Source organism: Ranitomeya variabilis, chromosome 2, assembly GCF_051348905.1.
Source record: "Ranitomeya variabilis isolate aRanVar5 chromosome 2, aRanVar5.hap1, whole genome shotgun sequence".
Lineage (NCBI taxonomy): Eukaryota > Metazoa > Chordata > Amphibia > Anura > Dendrobatidae > Ranitomeya > Ranitomeya variabilis.
The window spans coordinates 422,571,130-422,587,746 of NC_135233.1; the positions used below are offsets into that span (position 1 = coordinate 422,571,130).

A 16,617-nucleotide genomic window follows, 5' to 3' on the forward strand; every position below is an offset into this window, starting at 1 on the left:
ATAAGGAGCAGGAGTGGGGGGAATAAGGGGCAGGAGTGGGGGGAATAAGGGGCAGGAGTGCGGAGAATAAGGGGAGGGAGTGTGGAGAATAAGGGGCAGGAGTGGGGGGAATAAGGGGCAGGAGTCTGGAGAATAAGGGGAGGGAGTGCGGAGAATAAGGGGCTGGAGTGTGGAGAATAAGGGGCAGGAGTGATGAGAATAAGGGGCAGGAGTGATGAGAATAAAGGGCAGGAGTGATGAGAATAAGGGGCAGGAGTGGGGGGAATAAGGGTCAGGAGTGATGAGAATAAGGGGCAGGAGTGTGGAGAATAAGGGGCAGTAGTGTGGAGAATAAGGGGCAGGAGTGTGGAGAATAAGGGGCAGGAGTGTGGAGAATAAGGGGCAGGAGTGTGGAGAATAAGGGGCAGGAGTGATGAGAATAATGGGCAGGAGTGATGAGAATAAGGGGCAGGAGTGGGGGGAATAAGGGGGAGGAGTGTGGAGAATAAGGGGGAGGAGTGTGGAGAATAAGGGGCAGGAGTGTGGAATAAGGGGCAGGAGTGTGGAGAATAAGGGGCAGGAGTGCGGAGAATAAGGGGCAGGAGTGGGGGGAATAAGGGGCAGGAGTGTGGAGAATAAGGGGCAGGAGTCTGGAGAATAAGGGGCAGGAGTCTGGAGAATAAGGGGCAGGAGTCTGGAGAATAAGGGGCAGGAGTGGGGGGAATAAGGGGCAGGAGTGTGGAGAATAAGGGGGAGGAGTCTGGAGAATAAGGGGCAGGAGTGATGAGAATAAGGGGCAGTAGTGTGGAGAATAAGGGGCAGGAGTGCAGAGAATAAGGGGCAGGAGTGGGGGGAATAAGGGGCAGGAGTGTGGAGAATAGGGGGCAGGAGTCTGGAGAATAAGGGGCAGGAGTGTGGAGAATAAGGGGCAGGAGTGGGGGTAATAAGGGGCAGGAGTGCGGATTATAAGGGGGAGGAGTCTGGAGAATAAGGGGCAGGAGTGCGGATTATAAGGGGGAGGAGTCTGGAGAATAAGGGGCAGGAGTGATGAGAATAAGGGGCAGTAGTGCGGGGAATACGGGGCAGGAGTGCGGAGAATAAGGGGCAGGAGTGCGGAGAATAAGGGGCAGGAGTGTGGAGAATAAGGGGCAGGAGTCTGGAGAATAAGGGGCAGGAGTGCGGAGAATAAGGGGCAGGAGTGCGGAGAATAAGGGGCAGGAGTGCGGAGAATAAGGGGCAGAAGTGCGGAGAATAAGGGGCAGGAGTGGGGGGAATAAGGGGCAGGAGAGTGGAGAATAAGGGGCAGGAGTGCGGAGAATAAGGGGCAGAAGTGCGGAGAATAAGGGGCAGGAGTGGGGGGAATAAGGGGCAGGAGTGTGGAGAATAAGGGGCAGGAATGCGGAGAATAAGGGGCAGGAGTGCGGAGAATAAGGGGCAGGAGTGTGGGGAATAAGGGGCAGGAGTCTGGAGAATAAGGGGCAGGAGTGTGGGGAATAAGGGGCAGGAGTGCGGAGAATAAGGGGCAGGAGTGCGGAGAATAAGGGGCAGAAGTGCGGAGAATAAGTGGCAGGAGTCTGGAGAATAAGGGGCAGGAGTGCGGAGAATAAGGGGCAGGAGTGGGGGGAATAAGGGGCAGGAGAGTGGAGAATAAGGGGCGGGAGTGCGGAGAATAAGGGGCAGGAGTGCGGAGAATAAGGGGCAGGAGTGTGGAGAATAAGGGGCAGGAGTGTGGAGAATAAGGGGCAGGAGTGCGGAGAATAAGGGGCAGGAGTGTGGAGAATAAGGGGCAGGAGTGCGGAGAATATTGAGAACTTCATGGATTTGTAAATAAAGTGTAACAAGTTGTGGAATGTTTGATTGTCAGTAACCATAGAAACAGCGACTAGAGAGCAAAAATGTGAAAAATAAAACTTGTGTAGTGCAGAATCTTTGTGATCATCTCCTATTCGTTCCTCCCATGCCCATGAAGCAGGGGGCTCAGGATGAGCAGGGCTGTGCCTAGGGTCCCGTGTTCTGTGGAGATTTCCTCCTGCTAGCCCCATCACCCTCCTGTCTGGCTTGTAGGCTGCAGCTGAACTGAAGCTGCCGGTGACTACAGTTCCCATGAGGCAGTGCAGCGAGGGCCGGAAGTGACAGCCTGCAACGCTCGGAGGAGGCGGATCCATCCGGGGCCTTGGCGCTCTCCTTCCTTTCGCGCCGGGCGCTGGGCTGTGTGGCGGCTCCATGTGCGCAGCTCGTCTGTAGCCCGGACACAGGCAGGAAACGGCGCGTCTCCGGCACCATGGACCCCGGCGTTCTCATCGAGGCCCTGCGGGGCACCATGGACCCTGCCCTGAGGGAGGCGGCCGAACGGCAGCTCAACGAGGTGAGAGCCGGGGGCCCCGACATCCTCGGCCCCGGCAGCGCCAGAACACGGCCGAGAACCAATATGTAATAATGAAAATAAGGCAGATGCGGAGCTACTAGACGGAGAGTCCGGGCCTCCCCGCCGCTGCCCCCCCGGGCCTCCCCGCCGCTGCCCCCCGGGCCTCCCCGCCGCTGCCCCCCGGGCCTCCCCGCCGCTGCCCCCCGGGCCTCCCCGCCGCTGCCCCCCGGGCCTCCCCGCCGCTGCCCCCCCTTCTCCTCTTTATCTTCTATCACAACCCACCTCATCGGTATTTAACGTTCCTCTCCCCGGTGTCTCCTGTTCCTCCTCTCCGGTGTCCGTGGACTGAGGCTCCCGGGGAGAAGCGGCGAGAGTTCGGCCAATAAGGCTAAGGCTATGTTCACATTTGCGTTGTGCGACGCAGCGTCGGCGACGCAACGCAAAAAAAACGAAGCAAAACGCACGCTAAAACGCTGCGTTTTGCGCCGCATGCGTCGTTTTTGGCCGAAAGTTGGACGCAAAAAAAATGCAACTTGATGCGTTTCTTGCGTCCAACGCTTGCGGCCATGCGGCGCAAAACGCAGCACAACGCATGTCCATGCGCCCCCATGTTAAATATAGGGGCGCATGACGCATGCGGCGCCGCTGCGGCGCCCGACGCTGCGGCGCTGACCGCAAATGTGAACGTAGCCTAAGTTCACATTAGCGTTGTGCGACGCAGCGTCGGGCGCCGCATGCGTCATGCGCCCCTATATTTAACATGGGGGCGCATGGACATGCGTTGTGATGCGTTTTTTGACACATGCGTTTTTTGCGGCGCACACGTCAGGGCGCACAGGACGCAGCAAGTTGCATTTTTTTTGCGTCCAACTTTCGGCCAAAAAGGACGCATGCGTCGCAAAATGCAGCGTTTTAGCGTGCGTTTTGCTGCGTTTTTTTTGCGTTGTGCGTTGCGTCGCCGACGCTGCGTCGCACAACGCAAATGTGAACGTAGCCTAACAGAACAATGTGCGACTTCTAGTTCCGTAATCTGCCGCCACTCCGGTGCATTTCTAGAGGTGGGAAACTAGTCACAGCTGAGTGCTTGTTACAGTGGATCAGTCCGGACAGTCCTCTGTGTGCCACGTGGGCCGGACTGATACATTGTAACAAGCCTGCAGCTGTGGCATCGCTCCATGCCGAGGTTTCAGCCTCTGGATGTTATTATTCTCTTAGGCTACGTTCACATTTGCGTTGCGTCGGGCGCAGGTTCGGCGACACATGCGTCATGCTCCCCTATATTTAACATGGGGGCGCATGGACATGCGTTGTCTTGCGTTTTGTGACGCATGCGTCATTTTTGGCGCAAGCGTCAGGGCGCACAGAACACTGCATGTTGCATTTTTTTTGCGCCGAAAATCAGGCCAAAACTGGACGCATGCGTCACAAAATCCTGCGTTTTGTAAGCATTGTGCTTTGCGTCGCCGACGCTGCGCCGCACAACGCAAATGTGAACGTAGCCTTACAGCAAGCAGAGATGTGCGGTGCCGTCGTCATACGGTCACTGCTGTAGTCACATGATTCCTCGCGCTGTTGTGGCGGCTGCGGATCCTCTGGTCACGTTTTGCTCTCTGCAGCGCTCGGGGGTCCCGGCTGATGAGGAGCAGTATTAGGCTGTGCGCCCACGTTGGGGATTTGACCCTGCGGATCTGCAGCGCTCGGGGGGTCCCGGCTGATGAGCAGTATTAGGCGGTGTGCCCACGTTGGGGATTTGACCCTGTGGATCTTCAGCGCTCGGGGGTCCCAGCTGGTAAGGAGCAGTATTAGGCTGTGTGCCCACCTTGGGGATTTGGCCCTGCGGATCTGCAGCGCTCGGGGGTCCCGGCTGATGAGGAGCAGTATTAGGCTGTGTGCCCACGTTGGGGATTTGGCCCTGCGGATCTGCAGCGCTCGGGGGTCCCGACTGATGGGGAGCAGTATTAGGCTGTGTGCCCACGTTGGGGATTTGACCCTGCGGATCTGCAGCGCTCGGGGGTCCCGGCTGATGAGGAGCAGTATTAGGCTGTGTGCCCACGTTGGGGATTTGGCCCTGCGGATGAGGAGCAGTATTAGGCTGTGTGCCCACGTTGGGGATTTGGCCCTGCGGATGAGGAGCAGTATTAGGCTGTGTGCCCACGTTGGGGATTTGGCCCTGCGGATCTGCAGCGCTCGGGGGTCCCGGCTGATGAGGAGCAGTATTAGGCTGTGTGCCCACGTTGGGGATTTGCTGCAGTGGAAACGCTTAAAAACCGCATTTCCATGCAATCCTATGGCATTCCGCAGCTGCTGTGCCCAATGCTGCAGATTTTCCCTCTGCAGAATCGCATAGTGGTAAAGTCCACAGCATGTTCATTATTTCTGCTTTATCGATGTGATTCCGCCTCCATAGGATTCCATTGAAATGCTCACTTTACGCATATTCATGTAAAAATAAAAAAGAATTAAAATAAAAAATATTGATATACTTACCTTCTGATGGCCCCCGGAGTCCTCCCGGCTCTCAGCGGTGCACTCGGCAGCTTCTGTTCCCAGGATGCATTGCGCGAATCCCCTGGGATGATGGCGCAGTAACGTGACCGTGATATCACAAAGGCCCTTCGCGCAAAGCATCCTGGGAACGGAACGTAGCGGGAGCGCCGCTGAGATCGGGGGCCGTCGGAAGGTGAGAATATGATTTTTTATTATTTTTAACATTCTATCTTTTACTATTGATGCTGCATAGGCAGCATCAATAGTAAAAAGTTGGTGACACTTGTCTAGCACTATGCACTATGACCAACCTGTCAATCACTTATCCAAGCGATGCTTCAAATCACTCGGAAATGCAAGCATTCTGCAAGCTAAAAACGCTTGCAAATTCCATATGCGCTTTACCCGCAGCAGGGAGTTGCAGACATTTCTGCAGCATTTCTGCAACGTGAGCACATAGCCTTACTCTGCTGTTTCCACTTATCCGCAGTTCCTGGAGTTTTTGTGGCGCAGCTCGTCCTGAATTGTCAGCTGCACTCTGTGTGTTGTAAGTGGCTTGATGGCGACTTCGTCGTGTGTGTGTGCATGCGCCCTGACAGCATCTGCGTTTTGTGTGCGCGCCTTGACGGCATCTGCGTTGCGTTTGTGCGTCTGTGTGCGCCTTGGCAGCGGCTGCTTTCTGTGTGCGCCTTGGCGGCGGCTGCCTTGTGTGTGTGCCTTGGCGGCGGCTGCCTTGTGTGTGTGCCTTGGCGGCGGCTGCCTTGTGTGTGTGCCTTGGCGGCGGCTGCCTTGTGTGTGTGCCTTGGCGGCGGCTGCGTTGTGTGTGTGCCTTGGCGGCGGCTGCGTTGTGTGTGTGCCTTGGCGGCGGCTGCGTTGTGTGTGTGCCTTGGCGGCGGCTGCGTTGTGTGTGCGCCTTGGCGGCGGCTGCGTTGTGTGTGCGCCTTGGCGGCGGCTGCGTTGTGTGTGCGCCTTGGCGGCGGCTGCGTTGTGTGTGCGCCTTGGCGGCGGCTGCGTTGTGTGTGTGATGATGGAAGCTGTGAAGTAATTCCCCAGTGAGGCCGCGGTCACACGTCCGCCACATCGGCCGTCGCACAGAGGAGTCTGGTTATTTCGGTGGTCTCTACTTTATGAATCTGGCATTACTGGACCTCGGATATCTTAGAAGCGGGGGAGGGCTGTCCTGACAAACCTCCGGGCGACCCCAAGAAAGTGAACGGAGCCCCCAAATTCAGGACTAGTCCTCTCATCAGAACAGGGGGTCCCCCTTAATGAGCTGTCCCAGAGTCTGTAGTCGTCCTTTATCCATTGGGGCTTGTTATGTAGTGAACGCCAGGACCCCTGTGACCCTGCAGTGCCTGTTCTGAATGGAGCGCAGTTGTTCGTCACTGCCACAGACCCCCGTCCAGTGCTGCTTCCACAGGTCCCATAGACCAGAGGTGTCAAACTGCATTCCTCGAGGGCCGCCAACAGGTCATGTTTTCAGGATTTCCTTAGCATTCCACAAAGTGCTGGAATCATTCTGTGCAGGTGATTAAATTATCACCTGTGCAATACAAGGAAATCCTGAAAACATGACCTGTTGGCGGCCCTCGAGGAATCCAGTTTGACACCTCTGCCATAGACCGTGGCTCCTCCGCTCCATTATGTTAGGGATCTGCAGGGCCCCCAGTGATCAGTAATATTGCTTGGCTCTAGGATTGCTTAGATTTGTTTGGAATATCCCTTTAAGGCCTGGAGGACCACTTTGCCTTTTCAGGATATTTTGGGCACCCCTTCATAGTGGTGACTTAGACCCCTCTCTGATATTTGCATTCCCTGTTGCTGGGGTCTTTCCCGTGTGTTCGGCTGCTCACACCCCCGGCCCCGAGGTGTCCGTATTGGGGGCCGCTCCTGTGTGGTGCCTGCCCGTCCACCATGTGCCCCCGGAGCCGCAGCTTCTACATGTCCGCTTCAGTCATTTCCTGCATGTGGTGCAGATGAGTCAGACATCACACAGCAGCTGACACTACTCCTCCCATCATCCATGTGGCTCCGGCTCCTCCCTCTGGGGCCCTTCTTAAGTCTCCCAGAATGTAACTGCTGAAGTCTTAGAGGGGAACCATGATAGCCACATCCCTCCGCTCAGAAGCTCCTATGAAAGCAAACAGAGATCGTACAAGTGAGAAACTAAAACTCTGCTGCACATCCAGGATTAAAGGTGATTAAGATTTGGTTACAAAGAACAAAAACGAGGAAGGAGGAAAAAAACAAGTGGAGAAAGTGCTGGATGATGCGGGGGATGAACGTCGTTATTGTTTTAGCTACTTATATCCATTTTATGGTAAACCAAAGAGGAAAAGAAAGCACCGTAAGAACCAATTGTAAAAGGAGGTAACAAACTTTATTATATCAAGAACAATACATAACAAAACAGAAAACCACAGGACAGATGACAGGGAACACACCATGAAGGTGGCAACACGGTAACCAACAGGCAAACCACAGTACATCAATAAGTGAGCATCACAGAAGACCTTATTCATATGCACCCAAGTAAGGCAAACATGCAGATATATAGATGTACTTAGATAAGTACTAATTAAGTAGGGCACCAATAAGGAGTGACTGTATCCATAAAGGACGTGTAAAAATGCTCATGAGTCAAAGTAAAGAGAGTATTACCTGCGGGACCGTTATGCCACCCACCCCTATATCCATTTTATGTGAATGTTCACACTCCGCTTCATCCTGCACTTTTTACACTTCTCTTTTTTTTTTTCCTTTTTCCCCTCATTTTTATTAGTTATTTTGTAATCAAATATTGTTACCTTTAATCTTGGTTGTTTTATAATTCCAGTGGATCCACAACATCTGTATTAGGCTACTTTCACACTAGCGTTAACTGCAATACGTCGCAAATGCATCGTTTTGCCGAAAAAACGCATCCTGCAAAAGTGCTTGCAGGATGCGTTTTTTCAGCATTGACTAACATTAGCGACGCATTGCCACACGTCGCAACCGTCGTGCAACGGTTGCACCGTGCTGTGGCAGACCGTCGGGACCAAAAAACGTTACATGTAACGTTTTTTGCTCCCGACGGTCCGCTTTTTCCGACCGCGCATGCGTGGCCGGAACTCCGCCCCCACCTCCCCGCACTTCCCCGCACCTCACAATGGGGCAGCGGATGCGCTGGAAAAATGCATCCGCTGCCCCCGTTGTGCGGCGGAGACCACGCTAGCTTCGGGAACCTCGGCCCGACATACTGCGACGGACCGAGCCCGACGCTAGTGTGAAAAAAGCCTTATTGTTTATGAACATAAGCGACTTATTGGAAAGTGGTGACACGTTGGCTCATAGTCACCAGACCGGTCGCAGACCCTGGATGTGGAGGAACGATCCCGTTGTCAGAATGTCGGGCGCTGTCCTGGAGAACGTGACGCTGCACAGAAGACCCTCGTTCTCCCCCCAGATCATCCAGTCACACAACACACATTTCACGCCATTTATGTGTTGTTGCAGTGAATAACAAGGAGACTGTAGACAGTGGTGGGGGCCTGCGGCAGTACATCAGGGTGCTATTCTTATATATATATTTTTTTGGTCCTGCTCATCCTGAGCCTCCTGGTTCATTGATTACATTTGCATTGATGTCAATTCATTTGATTTGAAGACATTAACCCCCTTCTTACTCTTAACTGCGAACCAAGAGTAGAGGTAGTGTAACTCCACAAAGCTCAGCAGATTTGGGGGTCTCTCGGGGTCTGTGGATAGCTGGATTAGGCTAGGTTCACATTGCGTTAGTGGGTGATCGCTAACGGACAGCGTTGCACGGCGAAAATGTCGCAATTAACGCCGTGCAACGGGTCCGTTAGCGCACCCATTGACAGCAATGTAAATTTTGCCTGTAGCGCATCACTAGCGCGTGCCTTTTTCGGCTCGCGCTAGCGATGTGCCGTTCTTTTGTAGCGCGCCTCGGACGCTGCTTGCAGCGTCCGCGGTGCGCCCGAGGTCCGTTCCCCGCTCTCGCAGATCGGGGATCTGCGAGAGCGGGGACATTAGCGCGACCCCTAAACGCGGCCCCTACAAAAACATTGCGTTAGCGCAATCCGCAAGCGCTAGCGCTAAACGGATTGCCCTAACGCAATGTGAACCTAGCCTTAGCTTGTTGTCCTCCTCCTCGTCCTCCATGTTTGATCTTGGGTTAGGGTATGTGTCCACGTTCAGGATTGCATCAGGATTTGGTCAGGATTTTACATCAGTATTTGTAAGCCAAAACCAGGAGTGGGTGATAAATGCAGAAGTGGTGCATATGTTTCTGTTATACTTTTCCTCTAATTGTTCCACTCCTGGTTTTGGCTTACAAATACTGATGTAAAATCCTGACCAAATCCTGATGCAATCCTGAACGCGGACACATACCCTTACATTGTAGCAGTGAAGCGTGGCCGTGGATGGATTAATCTGCTGCTGAGGAGGCAGAGCCGGAACAGATGAGCAGTGAGCCGGCACTTCTCAGGTGGTCCTGAGATTTGACCCTGTTCTCCTTGTCTGTGCAGTCCTGGCACGTGTCCCCGCTCTTCCGGTCCTCAGCCTGGCACAGCCCCACTCTCCTTGTGTTAACCAGCCTGACACATCTACCGCACGCTTTTCTCTCTGGCCAGGCACGGATCTGCCCGCCCGCGCCCTCCTCTCTGGCCTGACATGGGTCGCCCGCCCGCGCCCTCCTCTCTGGCCTGGCACGGGTCCGCCCGCCCGCGCCCTCCTCTCTGGCCTGGCACGGGTCCACCTGCCCGCGCCCTCCTCTCTGGCCTGGCACGGGTCCACCTGCCCGCGCCCTCCTCTCTGGCCTGGCACAGGTCCGCCCGCCCTCCTCTCTGGCCTGGCACAGGTCATCATCCACCCCACATGCTCTCCTCTCTGGCCTGGCACGGGTCCGCCCGCCAGCGCCCTCCTCTCTGGCCTGGCACAGGTCCGCCCGCCCTCCTCTCTGGCCTGGCACAGGTCCGCCCGCCCTCCTCTCTGGCCTGGCACGGGTCCACCTGCCCGCGCCCTCCTCTCTGGCCTGGCACGGGTCCACCTGCCCGCGCCCTCCTCTCTGGCCTGGCACAGGTCCGCCCGCCCTCCTCTCTGGCCTGGCACAGGTCATCATCCACCCCACACGCTCTCCTCTCTAGCCTGGCACGGGTCCGCCCGCCAGCGCTCTCCTCTGTGTCCTGACATGGGTCTGCCCGTCCGCGCTCTCTTCTCTGGCCTGGCACTCTGTCCTTTTCCTTCCCCCATCATGACATCTGCACATGGGAATGACAGTGAAACTCTGCTTCTCCCAGACTATTGGTGATATCACTCCAGTCATTGAGCAATGTCACTTACTTAATACATGTTTTTTTTTTAATAGAATTTTCAGATCTAGCAATTATTTTAATCTGTGCAGCTCTGGGCCCCTCGTCCGGCGCGCACATGCAGCAGATCATTTGCTAGATTTATACTCAGTCTAAACACAATCCAGGCTAATACAAAGTCAATGAGATCCTGACTGTTGCCCCTTTAGATAGGACATACACCCCCTTCCCTCTGATTCTTCGCACCCCAGCAGGAAATGTTGCAAGTGGAACCCAAAGTTCCTTATTTTTGATGCTTAGTTTGCCGGTGTCTCCTGTAAATACAGATTTCTAATGTTCTTTGTTTCAATGTGTCTCTTTTCTCACTGTGTTTGCTGTCAGTGAATGGGAACCTTCTTGTGTCTGGCTCACAGCTGAGGCTTTGTTACAGTGTGTCGGCCAGCTTTCTACTGTTACTGACTGTTTTGTTTCCCCTCCAGTCGCACAAGTCCGTGAACTTCGTGTCAACTCTGCTGCAGATCACCATGTCTGAGCAACTGGATCTACCAGTACGACAAGCGGGTAAGAGCGTGCCGGGCCGCGTACCAGCCCGACTGAGGATCCCGCGCGTAACCCTAGAATGCCTGAGCATAGACGCAATGAAATTACTGGGGTCTGATTATCAGATATTCTGGATTATCAGATAATCTGAAGTCCTGTGTGTGGCACAAGTGTCATCCAGTGCATGGGTTATTCTACATTTGTTGTTGTCTTCCTCCTCGCAGGTGTCATCTACCTGAAGAATATGATCACTCAGTATTGGCCGGACCGTGAGGTGACCCCCGGTGAAGTGCCCACGCACACCATCCCCGAGGAGGACCGTCACTGCATCCGAGAGAACATCGTGGAGGCCATCATCCAGTCCCCAGAGCTGATCAGGTGAGGTCCGCGTCTCTTAAAGTGCCAGTCCTGTCTTCAGGAAAAGGAGCCTCATGATTGCGAGTTTGTGATTCTACTCGTCGCCATTCCTCTGCTTGCTGTCAGTGAAACCTTGGCTTACTATACACAAGCTGATTGTGACCTGTCGTTGTCTTCTCACACCGCAGACTACTTAGATAGCCATCTGATTACTGTGCAGCTGATACATTGTACCAAACACATCGCTGTGTGAGCTGGACTAGAGCCAGCCAGCAGCTCGGTCACTGACTGTAAACCTGTAATGTTCCTAGCAAGCAGAGGTCTAGAAAAGTCATCATTGAAGCAGGAGGTTAATCAGAGGTGCAGAATGCGTCGCTCGTGGTCACAGTAACTGTATACAGCGAAGCGTGCACTCGTCTGGCCTCTCCCTGCATGTCTGTATAGAGAGAGACCTGTCAATCACTGGCAGTGGGCGGGGCCGAGCTGCCAAGAGCTCATCTGTCTACTAGTAGATTGGGCAGTATGTAAAAATGCAAAAGAATATGAACCCTCCGTCCTATTCCCAGTACGGAAATCAATAATACGGCTGTTCAGCATCGCTGCGCCCGAAGTCTGATTTAAGAAAACGCAGTGAATAATTATCCCGACTGGTAAATGACAGAGGAGAAAACCATCTCATCCAGAATAAAATGTTTTCTGGTGATTTTAAAATCCCAATAAAAGGGGAAAAAATCAAACCGTTCTTTGTACCCCAAAGAGATGCGTCCCCCGCTCAGGTCTGATGGAAAAACCCTCCCGGGGCTTAGGAAATGAAGACACAAACCACATGTTAGTCATAAACGTAAGAACTATTACTTCACTACCAAAATATAAAAAGAAAACGTGTGTAAATTATATATATATATATATATATATATATATATATATATATATATATATATATATATATATATATATATATATATATATATATATATATATATATATATATATATATATATATATGTATATATATATATATATATGTATATATATACATATACACACACATATATATGTGTGTGTGTATATATATATATATATATATATATATATATATATATATATATATATATATATATATATATATATATATATATATATATATATATATATATATATATATAATATGTATGTATAATTTACACACGTTTTCTTTTTATATTTTGGTAGTGAAGTAATAGTTCTTACGTTTATGACTAACATGTGGTTTGTGTCTTCATTTCCTAAGCCCCGGGAGGGTTTTTCCGTCAGAGAGATATATATATTTCTCCTACGTATCATTGGGGGACACAGGACGAATGGGTGTTATGCTGCTGCCACCAGGAGGACACTAAGTTAAACACACACAAAAGATTAACTCCTCCCCTGCAGTATACACCCACAGGCTGGACAATCCAGAGCCAGTTCTTACTTAGTGTCTCAGGAGGCACTTGGGTCCTCAGGACCCCACCAATTTTTGTTTTTAACGGAAGGGAGCGACAGGCAAATTTTCAGCTCTGATCTCTCCCGCACCAACAACGGGCAAGTACATGGAGCGTTCCTCCTGTATCCTTTCCCGCGACGATGGATGCCAGCCCTGGCTCACTTTCCAGTGTGGCGACGGTTCCTTAGCGTTCCGATCTCCCTCCCTCCCTGTCAGGCGACCACGGGGACTAATCATCCACCTAAGTTTCCTGGAGCCAGGGCACAGCCGGACAGAATGCCATGGCGTCCGTGCAGCCGCCCACTGCATCACCACTGAACATAGCGGATGTTGCACGGCGGCAGAAGCTCTCCACCCTCTCCCTACTAAGGTGAAGGTGGATGGAGCATCGGCCCCATCGCACAAGGTAAGTGCGGGGGCCGACCAGCTGACAGGGGACCGCCCGTTCAGGGATCCCTTATCCTCTTTCTAATGCGGCGCTGCAGCCGCGGGGCAGCTTTATAATGGAGGCATGGCGGGCAATCCGGCGCTCTGTTAGGGCGGTGGCACAGTTTACCGGCCCTGGGCCGGACTCCAACACGGACAATCAGACTCCCTCCCTCATACAGCAGGATGGCGGTGGCAATGGCAGCGTTCCGACGCGCATAGCAGGGAATCCACCGCCCGCCCACGACACGCCCCCCCCCCCCCTCTCTCTCTCTCTCTGGGCGCTTCTCGTTCCCGAGAAGCGCCCTTCTCACATCTCGGCGGCCATCTTGGACCAGGAAGTGCGCTGGCGGCTCTGCAGCACCACAGCGCACAGGACTTCAGGATCTCCCTGCCAAGCACCGCAGAACTTGGTGAGACGCACTCAGTAGGATTGTCTCTTCCCCTGCCAGTACGCTCACTTCATGGCAAAGATGTCACAGTCTAAGCAAAAACGGACTGGAAAGACCCACTCTGTTATTTTTGCTGTGTGCACCTCCTGCAAGGTATCTCTGCCCCGAGGTCACACTACCCCGCTGTGCTCCGCCTGCGAAATGTCTGCGGCACAGGATACTCCGGCCTCTGACCCGGAATGTAGTGAGCCTAGTACCCCCGCATGGGCGTCCTCCCTTGCTCGATCTGTGGCATCCTTGGAAAGGACGATACAGTCCCTCCGTGACCCGTCCCTTACCCAGGGCGCTTCCACGGATGATGTAACGCGGCCTAAGAACCCCTCTCGGCCTAGAGGTCGTACCGTTTCCAGAAGCCCTCTCTCATCTAGAAAGAAGTCCAGGGTAATATCTCCGGTCCGTGATCAGCCCTCCGGCTCAGAGAGCGAAGTCTCTCGTCACTCATCCCCAGCTCATAGCAGGGAATCCTTTCTGGACGACGCATCCAGCGTGTCCTGTTCCCCAGAGTATCGTCACGACCAAGAGACCCTAGATTCTCTCATAGACTCTGTAAGTCAGACGCTACAGTTAGAGGAGGAAACCCCGTCCAAGGCGGTTCATCCCGTGTCATTCGGGCGAACCACAAAGGCTCATAGATTTTTTCCTACGCATCCTCAATTCAAGGACATTGTCGATCTCCACAGAGTCCGTCCGGATAAACGCTTCTCAGGTCAGAAGGCTATGCAATTGAAGTATCCGTTTGCTCAGGACCTTGCTAAGGAGTGGTCTCAGTCACCCTCCGTGGACCCGCCAGTGTCGCGGCTAGCCACCAAGGCGGTTCTATCCTCCTCCGAGGGCGCGTCCATCAAGCATCCCACTGATAGACAAATTGATCAGATGGCTCGCTCGGCTTTTGAAGCTTCCTCGGCTTCTCTCTTCCCTTCTTTTGCCGCCACATGGGTTGCAAAAGCCATGACCCATTGGGCCGAGTCTTTAGCCTCTACAGCACTACACGCCGACTTACCCCCCGAGGTTTCACACCTGGCCACTCAGATTGCCAGAGCGGGGGACTTTGTAGTTTCCGCATCCTTAGACGCGGCCAACTATGCCTCACAGGCAGCGGCCAATGCTGTCACGATCCGCAGATCCCTTTGGCTCAGGGACTGGAAAGCGGACTCAGGATCCAAAAAATCTCTCACGTCCCTTCCATACCAGGGCGAACGCCTTTTTGGGGACAAACTAGATAAAATAATCGCAGACTCCACAGGGGGAAAGAGCAAATTCCTTCCCCAGCAACGGACCTTTCGCCCCTTTCGCAACCAACAGGGCCGAGGCCGATATTTCCGTTTCGGCTCCAATTGGTCCAATCCTCCCTCCGCGCCACCCGGCGCCGGGAGAGGTCAGCGCAAGGACAGAACCTCCCAGCCATCTTACAAACCTTCTCCCTCTTGGAGAGGCAGACCCAGACAACAGGGGTCCAGGGGGCCCAGACCTAACAGGTCTCCACCTCAATGACTCTTGGCAGACGCCAAAGGACACCGACAGAGTTGGCGGCCGCCTACTCTTCTTTCGGGACGCGTGGCTCTCGGTAGTTCCCGACCGATGGGTCCGCGAACTGGTATCCTTCGGTTACAAGATAGTTTGTCTCTCTTCCCCCATCTCGTTTCTTCCAGTCCCCTCCTCCCAGAGCAAGGGTCCGTCAGTATTTTCAGGCCATAAGATCGCTATGGGAAGACGGGGTCATCATCCCGGTACCTCAGAACGAGAGGTACCAAGGTTTCTATTCCAATCTTTTCATTGTACCAAAGAAGGACGGCTTAGTACGTCCAATATTGGACCTCAAGCTCCTCAACAAGTACGTCCGAGTACGTCAATTCCGTATGGAGTCCCTCCGCTCGGTAATTGCCTCTCTGGAAGAGGGCGAGTTCCTTGCATCTCTAGATGTTCAAGACGCTTACCTGCACATTCCCATCCTACCGTCTCATCAGCGCTTCCTCCGCTTCGCGGTCCAGGGGCACCATTTTCAGTTTGTCGCCCTACCTTTCGGGCTGGCCACTGCTCCTCGGGTGTTCACCAAGGTCATGGCAGCTGCCGTGGCCATTCTACATGCTCGAGGCATAGTGGTGTTGCCCTACTTGGACGACATCCTCATAAAAGGCCCCTCTTTCCGGTCCTGTTCAGAAGCGGTAGACGTCACTATAAATACCTTTTTGCGCCTGGGCTGGAAAATCAATTTCAAAAAATCTTCCCCAGTCCCGGCCCAAACCATATCCTACCTGGGAATGATCTTAGACTCCTCTCAGGGTCTAGTACTTTTGCCTCCGGAAAAGGTATCCACTCTTCAGAGAGAAGTCCGGAAGCTTACTCAACCTCGCTCTCACTCCCTACGCTTCTCCATGAGGGTACTCGGCAGGATGGTGGCGGCAATGGAGGCAGTGCCCTTTGCGGTTTTTCACCTCCGTCCCTTACAACACGCCATTCTGGCAGTATGGGACAGGAATCCCGCCTCGCTCGACCGCCGTCTCCTTCTCTCTCGCCCAATCAGACAGTCCCTCAGGTGGTGGACCAAGAGGTCCTCCCTGACTCGGGGGAAGTCTTTCCTTCCGGTGCACTGGCTGGTTGTCACAACGGACGCCAGTCTCTTCGGCTGGGGTGCAGTGTTCCAGCGCCACTCGACTCAGGGTCGCTGGTCTCCGCAGGAGTCCCAGCTGCCCATCAATATCCTAGAGATTCGGGCAATCAGACTGGCTCTCCATCATTTTCAGCCGTTCCTCTCCGGCCGTGCGGTCAGAGTCCAGTCCGACAACGCCACTGCGGTAGCCTACATCAACCGCCAAGGGGGCACTCGCAGCAAGGCGGCCATGGTCGAGGTGACGCTAATTCTCCGCTGGGCCGAGACACATCATTCCATACTCTCAGCAGTTTTTATCCCAGGCGTGGAAAACTGGGAAGCGGACTTTCTCAGTCGCCACAGCCTCGATCCCGGAGAGTGGTCTCTCCATCCCGCAATCTTTCACCAGATATGCTCTCGATGGGGGACCCCGGACGTGGACCTAATGGCATCTCGCCTCAATTGCCAGGTTCCCGTCTTCATGGCCAGGTCTCACGACCCCTCAGCCTTCGGAGCCGACGCTCTCGTCCTCTCATGGCAGGGTTTCAGACTCCCATACATCTTTCCCCCAATTCCTCTTCTGACAAAGGTGATCAGGAAGATCAAGGCAGAACGGATCCCAGTACTTCTCATCGCTCCGG

General features: G+C 53.7%; 1 protein-coding gene across 1 annotated transcript in view; it reads left to right on the forward strand.

The window, feature by feature from the left end:
- Positions 1-2,039: 2,039 nt before the first annotated feature.
- Positions 2,040-16,617, forward strand: part of IPO7 (importin 7) — a 31,165-nt gene continuing 16,587 nt past the window's right edge. Inside the window, exons 1-3 of the mRNA XM_077286640.1 lie at positions 2,040-2,344; positions 10,629-10,710; positions 10,914-11,067. Coding sequence (XP_077142755.1) covers positions 2,261-2,344; positions 10,629-10,710; positions 10,914-11,067 — 320 coding nt within the window. The 5' untranslated portion in view covers positions 2,040-2,260. The remainder of the gene's footprint in view (positions 2,345-10,628; positions 10,711-10,913; positions 11,068-16,617) is intronic.